The sequence below is a fragment of the Phycodurus eques genome, chromosome 10 (genome assembly GCF_024500275.1).
Source record: "Phycodurus eques isolate BA_2022a chromosome 10, UOR_Pequ_1.1, whole genome shotgun sequence".
NCBI lineage: Eukaryota > Metazoa > Chordata > Actinopteri > Syngnathiformes > Syngnathidae > Phycodurus > Phycodurus eques.
Window position 1 is genome coordinate 15279519 of NC_084534.1, and position 23569 is coordinate 15303087.

The 23569-nt window shown below is 40.7% G+C and overlaps 1 protein-coding gene across 1 annotated transcript in view; it reads left to right on the forward strand.

Annotated features, from left to right (window-relative positions):
• The window catches only part of LOC133408569 (low-density lipoprotein receptor-related protein 1-like), a 127578-nt gene that overhangs the window by 4992 nt on the left and 99017 nt on the right, over positions 1–23569 (forward strand). Inside the window, 1 exon segment of the mRNA XM_061687619.1 lies at positions 17392–17514. Within this exon segment, the coding sequence (XP_061543603.1) occupies positions 17392–17514 (123 nt within the window).

Consider the following 23569-nt stretch of genomic DNA (forward strand, 5'->3'; position numbering starts at 1 on the left):
CACATTCCAAAAAACGTGCATGTTAGGTTCATTGAAGACTGGAAATGGGCCATAGCCGTAATTGTGAATGTGACAGGTTGTTTGTCCGTATGTGCCCTGCGATTGGGTCGTGACCAGTCCAGGATGTTCCTTGCCTTTCGCCTCAAGTTAGCTGCGATGGGCTCCAACTCACCTGCAACCCCAATGAGGATAAGCGGTATAGAAAATGGATGGGTGGATTAATATCTCTGTAATATGCATTATAAACTCACTGGCCACTTCATTAGGTACCAGTTAGATCCAATAACAGAGTAGAATATTTTACTTTTACAGTGATAAAAATGCCAGTTTGGATTGACATTATCAGAGAAGTATTAAATTAACGACATGTGGTTATATATGTGGTGCAGACTGCACTGCATCACACTGAAAGGTGTTTCTAATATTTCATCCATCTCATGTAGCTAAATAAGGTATAATATCAGAAAACACATTTCCGCGCTATACTGTGTATAATGTATTTCAGCTCGAGCTTCTTTTGATGCAGCTGTTGAATTGGAGCATAGGAACAATGTAATGTACTAGCTTCATTGGTGGCAGTTTTCCGAGACGAATGGCGCACTCGGCCTCTGCTTTGTTGTCAGCCTCTGTTTTATCATTTGGACCCAAATAAGCCCAAATGGCAGCAGAGCCACTTTTCTTCTTTACAAGTCTCGTAGCATCCTCACTTCTCATAGTCGCCATCTTTTACTGTCCAGCTGCCTGTTACACAGCCAGACAGAATGTTGACATTGGGCCATGTACATTATGTTTCGAATTAAAGAGAGTGGGCTTACCTTTTGTGATCATATTGTGTGTTTATGGCCATTTTAGTATTTGATGTCCACGCCTCGTTACTGTATTTGATAAACACTGTACACACACACAGTTCTCTGACATAGTGTCTGCACTTTGCTTTGAAGTAATTAATCAGTATGAGAATTATCTATGTTTAAGACTGGTTCGGAGCGACCAAAAAGCAAATGAAAGTGAAGGCAAAATACTTTACATATGGAATATATTATCTTCAGGTATATCATATTTTCAACTGCTTTCAGTTGAAGGGTACATTTATGTAATAATGATCAAGAAAACCCATGGACGTGGTTTTTTCAGGGGCTGACATTGTTTTGAACTAAAACCGATGCATATTTTTGTTTTGGCACCTACTTTACGTAACACTAGAACTTTGTGGAGACTCAAAAATACAAAATTTGGAGATGTATGCAAGAATATACACAGGATGTTTCAAGAAGTAAGCAAATTCACATTCAAAAAGAAGAAGAGGAATAAACATTTTATTTACAAAATTTGTCTTCCAACTGGTTAGCACCTCTGCCTCACAGTTCTGAGGAATCGGGTTCGAATCCGGCCTCACCTTGTATGGAGTTTGCATGTTCTCCCTGTGCCTGCTTGGGTTTTCTCCGGGTACTCTGGTTTCCTCACACATCCCAAAGACATGCATGGTAGTTTAATTGAAGACTCTAAATTGCCCAAAGGCGTGAATGTGAGTGCGAATGTTTGTTTTTTATTTGTGCCCTGCGATTGGCTGGCAACCAGTTCAGGGTGTACCCCGCCCCTCGCCCGGAGTTAGCTGGGATAGGCTAAAGCACGCCCGCGACCCGAGTGAGTATAAATGGTGTAGAAAATGGATGGATGGCTCCTCTAAAAACATCTGGATGTTAAGACGTAGTACTTGTGCAGGTGTTTTTTTTTCTTTTTCTTTCATCGTATTAATGGTGAAACACAACACTTTATTTTTTATTTTTTTGGACTAGTAAAGCTTCATCAGTAAATTCACATGCTTCACTACGTTGATGAAGCATATTCAAAAGCCAGTTTCATCCAGGTGGACAGACAATTGGTGGGTGGGTGTCTAGTGCCATCTCCTCAAATACTGGCCTTGCATGCATATTTTTATTGTGTGAACAGGGATTGTTGTTAAAACACAAAGAAGAATATGTTTCAGTTTATACCACTGGAAAAGCTTTGAGTACAGATGACGATGTCAAAACAAATCTCCTCCTTTTTCATAATTTATGTAGAAATAGTCCTTTTCAGACACTTTTGCTTTGAGACATCCATCCATCCATCCTTTTTCTTCCAGATTTACAAAATACTGTGCATATGAATGACCAGAACTTAGGTAAAAATTTATACTTCATCACTTTCACACAAATAATAATGTAGAGGTGTGCACGACAATGGCAGCCCACCTTCTGGTACCCTTGCATGCTGAATGGCGACCATATCAGGACATGGTCAGGTGACATGGGGTGGTAATTGCTCATCTGTACCTACTTGGGCTTTGGGTCTCTCTGTGGGGGAAAAAAAAAAAAAAAAAAAAGTCAACTCGACGTTTCTAGTCTGCTTTGTTTTTTTAAACCTTTCTTGTTTAGCTGCTTGATCATGCAAAATGGTGGTGGACCTATATGCCTTTTAATGCTGGAAATTGTGCTTTTCTGTGCAACAGTGGCGTTTGAAATACTCCATCTGTGGTTGTTTGTATTGTGAAATGTTTATTTATTTATTTATTGGAAATGTAGTCGGACAGAACAAGATTTGTTAGGGGACAGACAGAAAGAACATTTAGAACTGACTTACAATAGTACGTAATGTATGGTAATGTTGCTGCATAGTCCACCACTCAATTGCATTAATTTCCTCCGACCATTAATGTACAAAACGATTTCCAGGCAGTGCTCTCGGCTGTTGCCTCATTGTCAGGAGGTGATTCCTTCCCCCATATAGAGAATTTAAAATGCTTCCACCAGCAGATAAAATATGTTCTATGTTAAGCTCTAGGCCACACATCTCATACATTCATTGTCATCCATTTTACTCTTCAATGGGATTGACTTGCCCGACTTCCATATTTTCAGTGGCAATTGTGTGAATGACCAGAGATGAGCATTGTAGCTTTGTAGATGAGCATTCAGTCACTGGAAGGAATAATTGAAGCAGATACACCTGAAAGGATGTCCAGATACAACAATTAAACACTCTGATAAAAGCTCTTATTTTATATAAATAAATAAATAATAAAATATACATTATATACAGCTTATTTTAATTGAACAGTGAAAATAAGGATCATTTTACATATATTTATATGTATATGTAAAAATCCTCTTCATCATGCTGTTCACATTTTGACTTGATGAGACCAACTGATCAAGAGACTCTTGTGAGTCTTCAAACAGGATGTTCTCAGAGGAAAGTGATCCCTGAGTTTAGCGTGTCACAGAGTGTCATCTGGAGGCTGCAACAGAGATACAGAGAGACTGGAAAAATTACTGAAAAGCATAGAGGTGGACGCCCTTGGCTCAAACACCTGTTGTGAATTCTGCAGCTCAGCTACTTGTTAGAGGACAGCAAGTTGTGCAAAAAGTAGTGAAACTTTGAACATTTGAACATGTGCATTCAAAGGATTACAGAAGGTCAAATTAAGTTAACCTGTAATGGTTATAGCAAAGTAAAGGAAATTTATTTATGTAGCGCATTTCATACACAAGGTAACACAATGTGCTTTACACGATTAAAATAATTTAAAAGCAAAGAAAAAAACAGCTTATAAACATTTAAACAAAGAGAGAGAAAAAATTATACAATTAAAACAGTGTACAGTGCAAGAAATATCATTTAAAAGTGGAAATGCTCTAAAAAGCATGGGAAAAAAGAAGCGTTTTTAACCTGGACTTAAAAAGATGCACACTTGGGGCTGACGTCACTTCTGTTGGCAACTTATTCCATTTGTATGCAGCATAATAGCTAAATGCTGTTTGCTTTGGACTCTGTGCTCCACTATTTGACCTGAGTCTGTCGATCTCACAGCCCTATTGGGTTTGTATTCTATTAGCATTTCATTCATGTATTCAGGACCTAAACCGTTTAGTGATTTATAGATGAGTAGCAGAACTTTAAAATATATTCTAAAATTGACTGGAAGCCAGTGTAAAGACTTTAGAATTGGAATAATATGCCCTCACCTCTTTGTTCTGGTCAGAACCCGAGCTGCAGCATTCTGAATGAGCTGCAGCTGTTTAATGCTCTTATTAGGGAGTCCAGTCAGAAGACCATTACAATAGTCAAGTCTACTTGAGATAAAACCATGGATGAGCTTCTCCTGGTCTGCTTGACACATGCAAGCCTTCACTCTGGATATGTTCTTCAGATGGTAGAAGGCAGTTTTAGTAATTGATTTGATATGACTGTTGAAAGTCAGGTCGGAATCTATCAGAACACCAGTTTCGGACTTGGTCTTTGGTTTTTTAAAGAGAGTGACTCCAGGTATTTACTAACAGAAATCCTCTTTTCTTTATTGCCAAAAACAATTATCTCAGTTTTGTTGTGGTTTAATTGAATACAATTTTGGCTCATACAGATATTTATCAGTTTTAGACAGTGACACAACACCTCAATTGAACTATAGTCCTCTGGAGACACTGCTACATATAACTGTGTGTCATCTGCATAGCTATGATAGTCAAAATTAAAGTTCTGAAGAATTGTACCCAAGGGCATATACAGGCTGAACAGGAGGGGTCCAAAAACTGACCCTTGAGGGACCCGATAGGTCATTGCCATTCGATGAGATTGAACACTTCCAATGGTTACAAAAATAACTCCTTTCCTCCAGGTAGGACCTGAACCACTTAAGGACTGTTACATTTAGTCCTACCCACGTTTACAACCTGTTAAGCAGTATATTATGATCTACCATATCAAAAGCTGCACTGAGGTCCAACAAGACCAGAATTTACATCTTTCCCGAATCAGTATTCAACCATATATCATTTAGCACTTTGATAAGAGCAGATTCTGTACTGTGATGACTTCAGAAACCTGATTGAAATTTGTCAAAAAGTCAATTTAAGTTCAAGAAATTGCTTAGTTGACTAAAAATAACTTTCTCAACAATCTTGGCTATAAAAGGGAGATTTGAGATAGGTCTATAGCTTGCTAACATGGAAGCGTCCAGCGTTAAAATTTTTAGCAGAGGCTTAACTGCAGCTACTTTAAGAGCTTTAGGAAACTCGCCTGACTGAAGTGAGCAATTGATTATTTGCTGTAAATCACCTAGCACAGACTTCGCAATAGTTTTGAAAAGTCAGATGATTTTGAGTCCTTTTCTTAATAGACATGGAGGTTGTCTGAACCTTTGTAATAATCTGTAATTCAACGAATACACAATAAATGGTCAGAAATAGCCATACCCTTAATGTCAATTGATCGAATTTTAACATCCTTAGAGATGACCAGGTCTAAGATTTGACCTTGAGTGTGAGTTGGACTCTTAATATGTTGAGAGAAGTCAAAAGTGTCTAGTATAGCAGAGTTCTTTAGATTTTTTTACCATGTTATTGTCAACATGAATGTTAAAGTCTCCCGTTATGACAAAATAGTTGTAGTCAGTACAAATAACTGACAGCAGTTCTGAAAAGTTCTCCATAAATTTTCTATTGTATGTTGGAGGTCTATAAATTATTCAAAACAATAACTTTTGGGTCACCTTTAACTAAAAAACAGAGATATTCAAAAGAGCTAAAATCACCCAGTATAATTTCTTTACACTGAAATAACACAGCAGTACCACCGCCTTTTTCCCTATTCGACACTTGTTCATAAAATTCAAATTTGCTGGTGTTGCCTCATTTACAATGGACTCTGCACCTTTTTGCACAATTGTTTTTTGTCAATGTCTTTATGTCCCCAAAGTGTTCTGTAAATTGACTGTCTGTTGTACTAGAGCGGCTCCAACTACCGGAGACAAATTCCTTGTGTGTTTTGGACATACTTGGCAAATAAAGATGATTCTGATTCTGATGGTATTACAGCTACTTTCTGTTAACCACGTTTCATTTAGTAACAAAAGGTCCAGATCATAGGTTGTAAGGATGTCATTAATCAACATTGATTTATTACCCAGTGACCTGATATTGAAAAGAGCTAGTCTCGCAGAGATAACTGGAGACAATGGTTTGATAGATTCACATTTTATCCTCACTAAGTTTGTAGTTCTACTTTTTTGTGTCATATTTCTTTACCAACTTTCTGTCCCTTGTAATTACAGGGATAAAAAATGGCTGCTCTCCATAGGGGTCTGACTTATTCTGGAAAAGACCCCGCAGATATCAGTCAGATTCGCAGATAAGGTTTTTCATGGGTGGAGGAGGGGCCCTTCGCATCTTAGTGGACGGTGGTTTCAGGCGAGGGGGGATGGGAGGAAGATCTTGGCGTGGTGTGTGTTGGATTCCAATATCGACAATAGTGTTCATACTTTCCGTCACACCGAGCAGAGAATTTAGGCTAGTAGAGAGTGAGTTTTGCGTTGGGCTTTGCTCCAATGTGGTAGGGATGGGTGTGGGAGATTCAACGTGCTGGGTCATCTCATTTGTCATTTGCTCCTCCGATTGTTTGGATGACGCTGATGAATCCATCTGCGCCTCGTGTTGCTTTATCTCCTGTTGCTCCGATTGTTTGGGAACAACTGCATCTTTTTGTCCTTCAGCCGTCTCACCAAGGCCAGTGTTTTTTGGGCCGCTGAATGGCGTAGACAGTAAATTTTTTTGGCAGCCAATAACTTAACCTTTTGTCTATTCAAACAGAAACCGTCTGCCTTGTAAAGATGTCTGCGCTCCGAAGAGAAATGCAGAAATTGTCAATGAAACTCACGGATAGTGGAGTACACACTGCTTTGAGTCACTTATGTAATTGACTGAGCCTAGAGAAACGTTCATCTCCAAATCGTACGAGTGGGAGAGGTCCACTAATAAAAACCTAAGCATCCAAACATTTCCCTTTTGTTAGGAGATCAATGGAATCTCACTTCAGTACCTCTGATTGCTGCTTGAGAACATCCAGGGCCCCTGTGTATATAATGACATATTTCACAGTTGGGAGCTGATTAGTGATCTCCAGGATTTTTTTTTTTATATAGATATCGGACACCATGTCATTGGAAAAACACAGTACTTTGGTGTTCTTCTCACTGCGAAAACGTTTCACATCCTTGACAGCTCCATCACCAACTATTAACGTTTGGGGTGGCATTTTTTTCTGGTATGATTTAGTTTCATACCTTTCAGGGGTGGTGGGGGTTATCCTTCTTGGCCAGGGTCTTGTAAAAGTGGCTCAAATCTATTTGTATTTCTGATGTCAATGTTTTGCATTGACTCGGGTCCTTTTTTCTTGCCCTTCGCTGTAGCGACCGTCCACGGCCGCTCACTTGGGGTTGAAGCAGCCCGCAACGCAGGCCAGCCGGATTCTTCGGTAATCTGCTGGTATTGTGTCCTCCCTTTTAGATGTTGTCCCATATCTTTGGGCTTTGCTCCCAGTAAATTCCAGGGAGAACTGCTGGATGGTCCTTTACCGTCTCCACAGTCCACATCCGTCCTCTTTGTTGAGGTAAGTGGATGTCTGTTAGCACACTTCTGCTCACCCTTTTGAGACATCGGTAGAGTGCTTTCATTCCCCGACAGTCCATTTACATCCACATACACTTCAAGACGGTGGATTTTCGTTTACAGGATTGACATCCTCTGCAGAAGTCTGTGATAGTCCTCAGTGGAAAAGGGAGGTATCTTGATTGCTGGTCTTGTTGCTAATAGTAGGCTTGTGGTTATTAGCAGGCCACGCTCACGTAATGGTGAGAGGGTATCAGAAAATATTGGAATATCGCAACAACTGACTGTATCTACAAAAAAAAGTACAATCCCACAGGTTTAAAAATATCCAGGAGTCGCTGCTTTTTTTCGAACAAGCTTATCAGCAAGAAAAAATGTAAAGAGAAGCGAAGCAAGCAGAGCGAGCAAAAAAGCGTCAGCACTGTACAAGAGCGAGAGATAAGTGCACTTTAGGTTCATCCTTTCACCTGAAAGCTGAATATCCTTAACTTTTTGTGACTAGTGTACAGTACATACAGTATCAAACAATTCAAAAAATACAAGCGCAGTTTCAATATAGTGTTTTGAACTACAGTACAATAATCCTTTTTATGCAGACCCTTCATGACATCTGATATGAACACACAAGTGCCTTCGTAGCCACACAATTCTGAATCATGCACACATTACTCTTTTCCATCAACCGATCTAGGCATATGTGTGCGTGCTCCCTGATTATGTCAGTTATGCGCTTACATGAGCGTGTATGTGGGATATGGTGGTTGGGCAATCATAAAACATTCTTGAATGAAAATGGCTTTTGAAAAATTTATGAATTCTCCCAAATTCTTCGGCTGCTCTCTTTGTTGATTGATGTTGGTGAAGAAACAGCATAAAGCTGGTCCAGTTGCCTTGGCCACATGGATGGTGAGCGTGAAACAACATTCTAGATAATCTAGGCTTGTTCCATGGACCTCCTGCGTCACAGGCAAAGTTGAAACTTGCACTGATCTTATGGAATGGCACAGAAGAATTTCATCTAATCTTCTCTGATATGTTTCCCTTCAGCAATATACTATCCATCCATCCATTTTCTGAGCTGTTTATCCTCACGAGGGTCGCATGAGTGCTGGAGCCTATCCCAGGTATCTTCGGGCAGGAAGCCGGGTACACCCTGAACTGGTTGCCAGCCAATCTCAGGGCACAAATAAACAAACAACCATTCACACTCACATTCACACCTACGGGCAATTTTAGAGTCTTCAATCAACCTACCACGCATGTTTTTGGGATGTGGGAGGAAACCGGAGTGCCCGGAGAAAACCCACGCAGGCACATGGAGAACATGAAAACTCCACACAGGCAGGGATTGAACCACGGTCCTCAGAACTGTGAGGCAGACGTGCTAACCAGTAGTCCACCGTGCCGCCCAGCAACATACTAAGTAGGCTTAGTTGTCATTCTTCTCCCTCTGCAGCTATGAACAGTGTGCTCTTGTGGTAGCGTAGCAGAGGGATTTGTCTAAACCGACTGTTGATAATTGAGGACCACACCTTGGGCTTCTCCTAGATTAATCATCCTTTCTCACCCCCACTTAATTTGTTGTAATCCTCATATGGAAGTTAAAAAGGCCAAAGTCATCTTCCTCAGGGTTCCAACGTTGATCCTAACACAAATATCTCTCTTGGTCGATTACAGCTCTGGGGTTCAGAAGTAGTAAAATCTCAGCCAGACATCCAGGTTGCTCTTAATTAAGTTCACTTGTGATTACTCCACTTTGTTAAGAGGTTGTGCCTCTCAGTACCACTACGGCTTGTTTAGCTGTACTTTGTGCTAAGAGCTGACCTGTTAAAAAAAACAAAAAAAACAAAAAACAATTCCCTTGGCATCCAGTGTCACACACAAAGACATTCTTCATTTTAAGTCTCTTGTGTTTTTGTTACACATGCTATGTAGGCCTATTGTACACACAACAGATAGGTGTTATAATCACTTAATTGATGGTTAAGAAATTGGCTAATCGTGTGGAAATTATTGTTTTCCCGTGTCGTGAAGCAAAATGGACTGCACCACATGGCTGCAACCAGCAGAGGTGCAGGTGATTCTGGCTCAGTTAGTCCAAAGGAAAAAAACATTACATCAACTAATGCCTATATCCAAACAGAACCTTGACCTTTGGCAGTAGTATTTGCTCTGTAGAAAAGAGCATCAAAACAGGAGTTCTGACATAAAGGGTGACTCATCCACCCCACAACAAATATATTTAAAAATAATAAATACTTTGAATCAATTCATTGATTTATTTCCCCCAAATTTGGTCAAGGTAAACTTTAGTCAATGGCTCTCTTTGATTTACAAAATGTAGACAGTAAAAAGACAGAAAAGGAGAGCTCAATGTTTCATTGGCCACACCTTTAATAATGTTCCATTTTGATTGACACATCATATGTATTCATTTAACAATGTTTATTACTGTATCATTGTAGTCACAAGTGTGAATTCTGAACACATACTCTATTACAAACAAGTGCTGCACATCACTGCAAACTACAATCCTATTAATAAATATTGTTAAATTAGTACCTCTCTGACAGTGTTCATCAAAACGAAGAATTATTACCTTATACACTACTGATATACAGTAGCTCTTTTATTGGATCTCATTAGATTGTGCAAATATGGCTGGTGAGTGTGTAAACGACTTAAACCTCGAAGTTTTGCCATCCACTGTGAGCTGCATATTAGTCCTCATTTGCGATCTCTGAGCTCTGTCTTCTATCATTTTTACATCCTGCACAGTTCCTTCAATCTCTGTTGAAATAGTTTATTTAACTGGCGCAACTGGGGCTTCTTCTTTTCTGTTTTGTAACATGGCAAATTGGAAAACATTTTCTCCCCCTTGCTCTTCTGCCTCTCTCCTGTTGCAAAACCTTGAATGTGGTCATGCCTTTGTTGTTGTGGAGGATGAAGTGGTGGTAGACTAAAGCCAAACAGGCCGGAATCGATGTTTTTCTAATTTTGGCCCACAATAAGAACCTTTGGGTTGGTCTAAAGCTTGTTGTTTTTAGAATACTGTTGGGTTTTTGAGAAAAAAAGTAAAATAAATGAGACGAATGACAAGGGACTTGCGTATTTCTGTCATTAGTTGCCTTCGATTCCTCATAATGTCAGGGCCTGCCAGGATATTTATAAGCAGCTGGGGTTTTGCTCTTATGTCCTTCCCCTCAAATACTTCTGAAATGTAATGAACAGTAAATTTAGGATGGCAGGATTATCGTCTCTCCTTGAGAAACTCAGTGTTTTGGTAGTGAAAGTACATCCTATCTGTAGTAGACTAAACTCGGTGACGTTTTAAAACCAGGAGACATTGCATGAGTCTGTAAATGTTTTGAATAAGCACACTGCAATTACCTCAGCCAACACGCCCACCTGGTGTTTTTGTGTACTCTGACATTTTTATTATTCTCAATACTAGAGGCTGAATCATTAAATCCGGAGTCAAAAAAGGATAATGTACCAAGACCACAGCAGTTGTTGCCCCCGACCCTTTATCGTGTCTCATGGAGTCAAGAAAGTTGTAATAGGCTCATTATATTCCTGTAAACTAAAGTTGTATGTTAGGTTAACGTATGTCTTAGTCATTAATGGGGATTGACAAATGAATATAGCGCTGACAGTTACTTTGATTGTGCAGGACTGATTGTGGATCACGTCATCTTGAATATCCTGCAACCAGCTGAAGTGCTGTTGATGGTCTTAAGTCATTCATGCCCCCGAGAAGATGTGTCACATGTGGTCTACACGCTCGCAGACCTCGATTGTGGCACCACTCATCCACACATTATTCAGGTCAATGTGAAACTGGTATGGAAACAGGAGTTTAGAACATTCAAAGAGCATTGTGTCAACTGTGTAGAATTGATTGTTGATTGTCTCAACCAGATTTTGGCGCAAAGAACAACAAAATGATGTCAGCTAAAGGAAGGTGAGCTTCATCCAGGCTATAACTACTGCAGGCACCATTATTCTGCTCAATATGACACTGGCATGAAAACAGGAGTTCAGAACATTCATACAAAGATGATCCCAGCCCGTGAAAATATTATTTGAAAACAACCAATTAATTGATTGATTGTTAATTTTCCCCATAGGCAAATGCCCATCCCTAGTATAAATTGACAACATACAGTAGATATTCCTCCATAATGCCCTTGCACTTAATACATAAGCTTTCACATTCATATAATAGACTGATAGATCAGGGGAAGTTTCATTCCTGCAGGGAAATTCTGTTTCCTTTCTGCTTTAATATGAAGGTCAAGGAAAAGGGTCAGGAGCAAATCTGGCCCCCTGGAGCTAGTGCAAACCATCCCTCTGAAGACCATTTGAATGGGGACCGTCTAGTTTGAAGGAAGCGTTCCTTGTATAATATAACTTCTGCAGTCGACTTTGAAGAGTGAACGTACACCCCGTTGACAGTGTGTAGTCTCAATGTCTGCTGGGACTTCGGCGTGCCCCCGCTGATCTCGAAGGGCAGACATGCAACTTATTTATAGCCGTGTTGTGAGTGTGAGGAAATGGGGCTGTGGCTGGAGGAGCGGGTGCTGTTTTTTTAGGAGATGCTTCCTCCGAACCAGATTGAGCTCTTCTTGTAGCCCACAGCAGTGGGGGTGAGGGGGGGGGGGCTGTGCGTATGTGATGCAGCCCAAATGGAGATGACCCAAAAGTAGCCTCTACTTTGGTAAACACACAGGTTGCTCATTGATAGCATGTGTGACATTCCTCCATCCCATCTCAGTATCCATCTCAAACTCTTTTATGCCCCCCTTTGACTTTGTGTCCACCCACTTCTCCAGTTGCTCTCACTTCATCCAGTTTGTTCTTCTATGTCATATGTTTCTGTTTAGCCTCCTTTGCACTGAATGTTCTTCCCACTTTCATTTTGTTATAACACAAGACACATTTGACACCTGAAAGCCTCTCTAAGAGATTACAGAAGAAAAACAGCTGCAAGGACTTTCATTTAATAATTTATTTAAAAAAAAAGAGATAAATTCTTAATGTGAATTTCAAGGTGTCAAATAATCTTAAACAAATAAAACAAGAAATCTTCTTTTCCAGGGTAAGTAAAGTTGAATGAGGTTGTTGGGAAACTGCACTGCCTTTGATTAAACCAAATTTCAGATGTAAACAAGAAGTAATTTAGGTAGATTAATGTTATAGCTTACAAGTTGGAATTCACTGAGAAATTCCGTGGGGATTTCATCAAGCTGATGCTGCTTTTTGGTAGTACTTTCTCATCGTCCAAAGCACAAAGAAAAGTCATTCATGTGGTTTTTCAGATAAAATCAAGAAAAAAATTCTGACTAAAAAAACGAGTGTGCAGTTTTCATTGAGTTTAAATAATAATTGTATGGACATTAAAGTTAATGATTAGATCATGCATACTTAGGTTTAATGTGATGAAGGTCTCATGTTTTGTTAATGATTGCTTGTTTTGGCTAAAATTGTAAAACTTTATATGTAAACTCTTAGCAATCAGCTCATTATAGACAGTACATAACCTATAAATTGCCTTTACGGTTTGTGCTTCGTTCAGTATTTCATTGTTTTACCCAAATTCCGGACAGTTATTTTCTCCTTATGTTGTGGTAAACAATACCCTTAAAGTTACATTTGTGTATGTTTTGTAATATGCGCTGACTGACTGTAATCTCGCTCCACTCTTCTCCACCTTAACGATCTCTCAAGGTACAGTAACTCGTACCTCCACCTCCAGCTCGCTAACCTCCTGACCTAATTCCTAAGTAAGCTCTGTGATGTGTTTCTGTCACCAGCATCTAGCGCTCCTCCCACAGCTTTTATTGGAACCAGAGCATCCTGCCAGGCTCCAGCATGTCAGCATCTAAATAAACTGTGGACAGTAGACAGGCGCAGTAAGAAACTGCCTGCTACGGCTGTTGCTGATACCTCCAAACATGCAAACAAACAAATAAAGACATTTGAGAAAGAGGGATGAGGAAAACTGTGGAGGCATTTGAGTGTAATCCTGGCTGCCGGTCATGAATAAATCAAAACCTTGTGGCTTCTCAGAGAGAAATTACGCCACTACACACACACACACACACACACACGCTTACACAAGTTAAGTGAAGTGTGTGGATGAGTGCAGTAATATGTCAGGTTGAATTCCTAGTATTTAGGTTGAGCTCCATGGAGGCTAGTTTTAAATGTAAATGCTGTCATGCTGTTAAAGTGTCTTCATCCCATCATCTATGGATGATAATAGCACTCTTTCCCATCATAGGTGTAAACAATCCAGAGGTTACAGCAGTATTTCCTAGTGTTTTCTAATCTGACCATGTGTTGTGAAACGCTCTTATCAAAGGTTTGACATGGCCATTACCCACAGAGGTCAGCCAGTGTCCCAGAATGATTGTGGTTCACTTTAGGACCACAATCGGGAATGGCAGTCGCTCATCTGTAAGGACTTGGGCTTTTGGAACCGGATGGTCACGGATTAATTCCTTCTTGCGACAAAAAAAAAAAGACAAGTAAGTGTTGGAGAAATGCTAGTTTGCTTCCTGACAACTGCCGATGTTCCCTTGAGCAATGCTCTGAAACCCATCCTTTTCCACAAGGGGTTCCGCATTGTCTGTATTGCAGATTTTAAAGTGATAGTTCTTTGACTGGTTTATATAGTATACAGGCAACTCCAAATTTAGGATTGGTTGAACATTTTGTTTTAATATACAATGTCGATGTCAGTTTCACACTAAATTTCAACTGGGAGTGACAAACAGCTTGAAGCAACCACGCTTTACATCTTCGTTTCCTCGAAGTGATGTTATATGACTATTGTTATATGTCTATTTCTTGACAGCCAGAGATTGAGAACAGGCGCTTTAAAAAGGAAAGTGAGTTTTAATAAGTTTAACTTTGTTTAAAGAGTGTAGGAAGGGTAAAACAAATTAAAACATTGTTTTTTAAATGCCCTTCTATATCAGATTTTCACATATTGTGGGTTTGATCTGAACTGTATCCCCACACTATGAATAGGGGTTCACTCTATACAGCAGACCGTAAGTTGAGGGATGCTAAGTACTGTATAATAAAAAAATGTAAAAAAAATTGTTTTCACTGTAATGGATATAAAAATGTCAGTGACAGGAAAAAGTGAAACTTTCATAAGACTAGCTGCTTTTCAATGTCACAAGCGTCACTGATAACGTCTTATTAAAGGAAACTCACTAAAGCCTAATTTCACTCGCTGTTGCCAGTGGGTTCCTATTCATCAATTCTTGAATCAATCAGGCGTTGAGCTAGATATCTCATGACACATAATGTACCGCAGCACAGTGGTTGGGAATCACTGTAGTAACATAGTGTTTTATTAGGAAGTGACAGCATACGCAAACTGAAGTTAAAGCGAGAATGAGTATTGGGCATTATGTGTGGCTATCTGGTAGGAACAGGCATATCTGCATTAAAGCACATTTAAACATTAAAACTGAAGTAGTAATACCCACCGTTTTTATTTGTTTGTGTTTTTGAAAGGTTCTGCATTCGGATGATGTTATTAAAACTTTCACTATTCTCACAAAGCTGCAAAAATGCATAAACTGTCATTTGCATTCTCCGTCCCTTTCATGTGCAGTTACAGTCCTGCGCTGTGCCATTCATGAAAGGATGTGACATACTTTTAAGCAAGGGAAATGCGTCTTTCAGTATTTTGACTGCAACAATAATACCAGCTTATAAATGTCCCCTAAAGACTTCCTCAGTGTCAACTTATACACCCATACAACATTACTGTGCACTTGAGATCAGAATCAAAATCATCTTTATTTGCCAAGTATGTTAAAAAAACACAAGGACTTTGTCTCCGGCAGTTGGAGCTGCTCTTGTACGACAACAGACAGTCAATTGACAGATAATACTTTTGAGACATAAAGACATAAAAATACACAATCGCTGAGCAATAAAAGGTTACCAGTGATGCAGTAATGCTGGACCATTTTTTTTTTTGGACAATCTTCAAAAAGATTCAGTCCTCTAGCAAATAGAGCAGTTTGAAATGACTAATAGAACAGTAGTCTGGTGTAATGACCATTGTGCAAAGGGTGCAGAGACTTCAGGAAATGTGTTTAAACTGGCTAGTAGTGCGACAATCTGGGACAATGTCGATTGTGCAATGTTGCAGATGCTACTCAGGCACATGAGTGGCCAGTATTGGTCAACAACAGATATGCAAATAGTGCAGCATGGCGAGACTACAATAGTGAGTGCACGAGTGATGTATAATTGGCCCGACAGAGATGTGACCACAAAGTCAACTGGCAGCATGTTGCAATGGAATTGTAAGTTAACTGTTTAAGAAGTTAATGGAAAAAAAAGCTGTTGGAATGTCTGCTTGTTTTAGTTTGGATTGATCGGTAGCGCCTACCTGAGGGAAGGAGCTGGAAGAAGTGGTGACCAGGATGTGGAGGGTCCAAGAGGATTTTGCATCCTCTTGTCTTAGTTCTGGCAGCGTGCAAGTCCTCAAGGGTGGGTAAGGGGGTACCGACAATCTTTTCAGCAGTTTTGATTGTCCGTTGCACTTGGAGTTTGTCCTTTTTTGTAGCAGCACCAAACCAGACTGTGATGGAAGAACACAGGACTGATTTGACTGCTGTGAAGAACTGCCTCAACAGCTCCTGTGGCAGGCCATGCTTCCTCAGAAGCCACAGGAAGTACATCATCTGCTGAGCCTTTTTGAGGATGGAGTTGATGTTGATCTCCCACTTTAGGTCCTGAGAGACTGTAATTCCCATGAAGTTGAAAGTGTCCTTTTCAAATCTGCAGTAGAAGGTGTACAAGTCGTCGGCTGGTCTTGTATTGTTCTCAACTTGGGGGGTTGGTCGATTGTAATTGGTTAGCGATTCTAATGCATGCCAGATGGATTTAGAGTCGTTCGCGGTTAACAGTTTTTCTAACTTTACTGCATAGTTTCTCTTTGCAATGTTAATTTCTTTAGTCAGCTGGTTTCTAACGCGATTATACAGGGCCCTATCCCCACTTTGATATGTGTCCTCTTTAGCCTGGCGAAGTTGCTTAAGTTTGGCAGCCAACCACGGTTTATTGATATTGAACGTGCAAAATGACTTTGTTGGTACACACTCTTCACAGAAACTGATACAGGATGTGACAGTGTCCGTATATTCATCCAGGCTGCCAGTTGAATTTTCAAAAGACACTCCAGTCTGTGCAGTCTAGACAGCTTTGAAGTTCTGTCTTTGCTTCGTTGCTCAACTTTTTCACTGTTTTCACCGTAGGCTTCGCGCATTTAAGGTCTTGCCTGTATGCTGGTATTAAGTGAATTAAACAGCGAACAGACGAGCCCAGAGCTGCACGAGGTATGGCACTGTATGTGTTATTTAGCGTAGCATAGTATAGTGGTCTAAAATGATCAACATGTCTTCAACTAGCCTCTCGGCTGACCATTGAGGAAATAACAACTGTTTGGTCTGCTTTAGAAATGTTTGCAAGTGTTATCACGGACTAACATTTAACTCTAACGATGTTATTTCAAGGCAGCATTCTATAAAAATTATAGTACCGTATATATCATAATAGTATCATGTTTTTTCTCATTTACACGAATGTAAAGTGACTGATAAAGATTGTGAGTAGTCATACCTGACAGCAATGTATTGCCTCCTATATTGCTATTAAATGCATATTATTATTCAATGGTTAAATGAGACATTGTTTATTTGGTTTAGAATTTACATATATATGCAAAGCTTTTCCAAGACATTTTTTGCGGTAACCACTTTTCTTTCCCGTCAGCCAGTAACTTTCCACAGTTTAATTAGAGCCAATGGCAATGAACAAAGCAGATGCCTTTGGCTAATGAGACCAGAGGAATAAATTGTGTTGACATCATTGGCACAAAAGGATTATTGTTCTTTGGTTATTTAGCATATTCTGTTTTGTTCCTTTTCAGCTCCAAAGACCTGCAGCCCAAAGCAGTTTGTGTGTAAAGATGGCGTGACGTGTATCTCAAAGGGATGGCGCTGCGACCGCGAGAAAGACTGTCCAGACGGCTCGGACGAGGAGCCAGATGTTTGTAAGTGTTTCCCAAAAAAGTCCAAACTTAAGGCATACATTTTTTTGTTTACTCTGATCGTGTGGATCTGGCTGCATTTACAGTTAAGTCAACATTGGCTGACATTTAAGCATTCAGAGCACATAATTGGACCTTTGCTGGAATTGTATTTTTCTCCAGCTCTGAATATGTGCATCATATAATTTAAGGACGTCAAGATGGTTCAGGATGTCTGTTTCTCTTGCTCTTTTCTTTTTATTCTTACTTACCTTCATTTATTATTTGCAGTGTATAGCATTACAAATGAATTTAATGCAGCTTGAAAATGAACATTTTACCTAAATTGTGTTCTGCAAACTTCGTTTTCAGCCTACTTCAATGTCTGATCCCGTTACAACGCACACTGGCAGACTTAGATTGATAGTCTATTAGATCTATTTGGTGTGACGGGTGAAAACAATGGGATGTTTTGTTTGCTTTCCATGGAGGTCATTTTGCCTTAAAGCCGACCCGTCGTGCCCAATTAGGAGGTTTGCAATGTTTGTTTTTTATCTGTGATGGATGGGATTTCCTTTTTTCTCCCAGCGCTACAGTAGATGCGGCTAATGAGACAAATGCAAACCGAATGTACTAAATAAAGACAGCCCTTTTTTCAAAGTCAACATTAGAGATGAAATGCTCTCAGGCTGGATCCCTGGGGAGCAAATGAGAGCTACAGTGTCTCTGCTCAGCTTTTCAGAGGTAGTTTTCCAAAAGGAGAGAGCATTTGGATTTAGGGGATAAGGTATGTGTCTTTGTGTGTATGTATAGGTTTGACATGTTTTTGGAGGGTTGGCATAGCGTAAGAGACTGGGAGAACGGGGTGAAGCATCAAGTTGAAGTCTAGACGCAAAGACTGTAAGCGATTCGGTCTGGAAGTAATTAAAGACGCGCCCACAGCAATGGAAAAAACGGCTGTTTTGCAAAACCTGCTCTTTCCTCCTTCTCATCTGTGGGCGAGCCTGCTTCCATGTCTCTATCTGGGACAGAGACAACAGTGACTGCATCCCTTGTCTCATTCTGTGTCTCCTTCTGCCAGAACTTCTCAAAAACAACACTTACGGGAATAGCGCACTGAAGGAACTTGAAATCACACTGTGGTAGTGGAAAAGGATGTGAGTCAGAGACCATGTGGGTAAAAGTATTGAGGAATACCTCTTAAACAATCAGGGCAGTGGCAGGTGGTGGAGTTTTCAACAGCGCGGCGCTATTAATAATTATAGTGTGTGTGTGTGTATATATAGTTGTTGTTAAAGTGCTATATAAATTAGTTTGAACTAAATTATTACATGATATTTGAATTAGAAAAGGTATATTTCTTTAAAGTCCAAAAATCCACTCGGCCATACAATCATGAAAGTTAACTGATGGCCGAACGCCATTCTTAAGCCAGCCAAAGAGTGCTGCTTTCACACAGCGAACAACAATTTAATAAAACGTGTCTGTTCCACACTATCAACAATTACATAGCGGCAAAACATTACCAACACTTTAGTCATAATCATGTTTTTTTTTTTTTTTTTTTTTTTTTTTTTTTTTTTTTTTTTTTTTTTTTTAAGTAGGCCTATTTTAAACAAGAGCTGTGTGTGACATCTTCACTTTACTGTCCAGCGTATTATGTCTGTAATATGATTGACGAAGCACCCAGCCACCCACGGAACATCAGCATAAAGAGGAAGCTAAGATAAATTTGCATCTTAGGTTACTTTCGAAATTGCTTTGAAATCAATAAATGGTTACTCCAGCTGTGGAGTCTGACGACTGGATCGGACGACGTCTGGCGGGACTACGAATGTAAATGAGCTGTATGCTAACTTCGGCTCATTTACACGTTAAAGTATTGCACTGGTGTTCATTAATGTGCACTGTACATTTTAAATAAATAAATAATTACAAATGTTGACATGCCAATGAGTAGGGAGCGAGCCAACTCCAACAGTACATGAGCACAGAGATGAGCCAAGAAATGACGCAGGTCACTTTGGAGAGTGGAAAATCAACGCCCTCCGTTCGCCCACTCTTTTGCATTGAAGAGAAGCTCCTGCGTATTTCAAACATTTAAGAAGAGTCAATAGGTAATTGTTTCTGCGCCCCCAGACGCCAGAGTTGAAGTCCGTCATGATTTCAGACAACAGAGATGAAGGAAACAACTTGAAAAATAGATAGAAATATTGAGGGGAAAAAAAATACAAAATATAGTGTATTCTATGTATTTTTTTTGTCTTCAAGAAAACTAATGTGGTGATGACAGCCAGTGGTAAGACGGTGCCATAGCACCCTTTATTGACTAGCTGCTACTGAATCAGAGGTTGCTCTGGACCACTGAATCTTAAGTCGTCTTCTTAAAAAGACATTTTGTCCCCCCCCTCCACACCTTCCTCTCCTCTCTCCTGGTGCCCTCGCCCGCAATTGCTCATGGCTCGTGCTTGGCATGGGCTCGCTGTTGGCGGGCTGTTGCCTCTTCGGGTGGTAGATGCCTCCTGCGCTGGGTGGGCCCTGTTGGTGGTTGGGGCCCCCATGCTATCCGGGGGTGACGGGGGTGGTGACGGTGGTGGGGCGCGCTGGATGGCGCGAGATTGAGCGTTGGAGATGCTGTTCTGGTCCCTTTGTCCCCCCCCTTGGTCGAGGTGCTTCGGTTCGGCTGGGGGACCACACTGGGTCCTGGGGAGTGGGTGGCGTCCCAACGACTGGATCCCCAACGGGATGGACGCGCTGGCTCGGTCCCCCCCCTTACAAGTGGAGGGGGCTGGGCCCGCCGTTCCGCGGTGTGCCGGCACAGCAACTTCGTACACCAGTTGACTAACATGCATGTGATATGGTGTTTATTCACTAATAAGTTCCATAGACACGCGATAGGCTTTAATAGCATATGCTGGGACAACTAACAATAACGTTGTATTAGGATATCAACTCACAGGTTCTTACAGGTGTTTAGACAGTATAAAAGCATTCCACCACATCACTCATCAGTAACACTGCCTTGCTCATTTACCCCATCATGTCCTACCCTGTCCTTTTCAGTCCTCTTTCATCTAGTTCAATTGGTTAGTTGTTGCATGTCCTCACCCCCCCCCCCCCCCCCCACCCCACCCCACAAATAAAAACACGACTTGACTTTGTCACGTTACATGTGGTGAAATATCTAGACTAACTACTGTTCTGCTGTGGTTCACACCCCTTTTCTCCTTGTCCGTTCTGTCGTTCTGTCTGTTCCGTCCCTCTGTCTGTCTGGCTGAATTTTCAATTAGCATAATAATAATAATAATAATAATAAAGTGGCACTGATGGTGTAGTGGTACATTCGCCTGACTTTGGTGTGGGCATTGTGGGTTCAGTTCCCACTCAGTGACGGTGTAAATGTGAGTGCGAATGGTTGTCCATGTCTATATGTGCCCTGCGACTGACTGGCCACCAGTTCAGGGTGTAGTCCGCCTTTCGCCCGAAGTCAGCTGGGATAGGCGGCAGTGCTCCGTGACCCTAATCAGGATAAGAGGTATTGAAAATGGGTGGATGGATAATAATAATAATCATAAAAAAGAATAAAAAAATAAACAGAAGGGAGTATTTCAAACTCCCCTGTTACACTGCAGAACTGTTCCAGCACACAAGGCATTCAGATCCACCATTCTGCAAGGCCATGCAGCTGAACAGGACAGGTTTAAAGAAAAAAAGAAAAAGAAAATACATTTTGGACAATTCTATGCGTACAGTTTGAGGAAGAACTTTTTCTGTTGCAGCGTTACTGTTCTTAAATTTTTTTTGTTGAGCTCCATGTTGAAGTGTTTATTGTTCAAGTTTTTAAATCTAATCGTCACAGATTGAAGCATTTGGACCAGTATTCAGACCTGCTTTGCTCCAGCGCACATCGCGTCATAAAGTGTAGCGAGGCGAGCTAACATGAGCTTTATGTGATGATTCATCTGCTTGAGCGATGAATAACCAGGTGCTTAAATGAGTCTGCAATTTTCCAGTGAAAAAACATAAATTGTGAGTAGAGCCATGCAGAGTCAAGTAGGTACCATACAAAGAAAACGAAGCATTATGCTTCACATCATTTGATAATTTCTAAATACAGAGCTTAGTTATATGAGTGAGAATGGACTGTAATTGTGGGTATCTTTGGAACTGTAGGCTACTATTGACTCCTTCCCATCATCATACTTTTGTCTATATGGTGTAAGGCCTGTCTTTGACTGACAACCTTTTCCACTACCACAGTGTGAAGTAAAGTTTCATCAGCCCGTTTATTGTGATGGCACTTTTTGAAGAATCTTTTGGTTCAACGCTGCATAAGGAAGGTTTATTGATTCCTTATGTACTCGCAGTTTCACAGTGACCCTTGTCGGGATGTTGGCCATTGCCAGTGAAGTCAGCCACTGTCCACTGCAGCTGCTGTGTTTCTCCCACAATGCTGTTCTTTGTACCCCGGGGTGCTGGGCCAGACTGGGATAGAGGGATACTGACAGAGGACAACAAAAACTGAACAGTTGTTTGGGCATATGCCCTTTTATACTGCTCTAGATTCCCAGTCAACAATAAGCCAAGCCACAACATATGACAGTCTTCAGGTCGGGTGTAGGGCCTTCTTGAGCTCCTCGGGCGGGCTATAGCATTTATTTGGGTCTTGGAGTGTCCCCATGTCTAAAGCGAGGTGGACCTGGAAATATAGGAAGGGTAATACTGACGTCCACTGCCCCTGGCCTGTAATGAGGACACTTTTACAGTCTGTTTCTCCATAAGCAGCAATTAGCCTTTTAGGATATTTACAGCCATTGTAGAATGCCCAATTTCTTATGTTGGAATATTCATCACCATCACAAACAAGAAAGAGAGTTCCATGTGAAAAAGATGCTGTCTCACATTATTTTAGAATGAGATCTAAGGTGTTTTCTTTTTTTTGTTTGCTCTGTATTTATGGTGTCATGTACCTGACAGTTGACCACAGATGGCAGTTACGGTGCTCAGATATAAGAAACTAGACATTACACCGATTTGATCGGACTGATCGGTATCAGCCGATATTTCGCATTTTATCCTGATCGGCTTTAATGTCATAATTCGCCGATCCGATCAATGACGTCATTGACGTAGTACTGTAAATATCTGATGGCCTGAGAATGTGATCGGTTATCGTTTTTTTAAACTCGCTGATCGGTGATCGGCCCCAAAAATCCTGATCGTGTAAAGCCTATAATGAAATGAAGTGTTTGATCTTGACACTGTCGCCTTAAAGATAGCTCATCACAGACAATGACCTTGACATGGAAGAGCACCTTTAAGATCCTAAGAACCCGCTGCAGCTGTGCACAATTGATGAAAACACACACTCCCAGACATGCATAATTTATGCTTTGTCATGTTTTTCATTAAACTTTGTTTTGATCTCCATTTGTTAATTGGTTGATTAGTTACGTAAACATTACAAAAGGAATTTCTGCTAAACTATTGCAGGAATAACCAAATAATGTTTGATGCAGGTCAAGGAATTGATTTTCCCCTTTTTGTCCTTTATATATACTTACACAGGGGCCAGGTCGGGCAGTGCTCCGTCGAATCCAGCTGATGGAGATGTGGGAAAAAAGATTGCTGTGCGTTGCAGCTAAATGTCGGCACATACAACACACTATATTTAAGGGTGTGCTGGGCTGCCAGCCACCAGTCCAGGCCATTTTTAGATGAGTCTGGCCAAAGCTGTCCCCCTGAAGAAGCACAAGAAGGTCCAGACTTTGTTCAGCCAAGAAAAGCGTGTCAGGGGTTTAAATTGGGGGGGAATCATTATCTAATCCCAATAGTGCTCCCCACAGACAGAGTTGGGGAAGGCCAGAGGCTCTCTAAGCGCATGCAAGAGACAGCCTAGGACAACAGGAGAGATTATAATACTGTCGCGCTTGCAAAATGAACTTTAATAATATATTTGGAGTGAGTGAAGGCATAAACACAGATGCTGAACATCTGGTTTGGACTGGTGGCTCGATCTTTTAGGATGACGTCGTCGTCTGTGTGACAGTACTTTGAAAAGTTGTTAAACATTAGTATT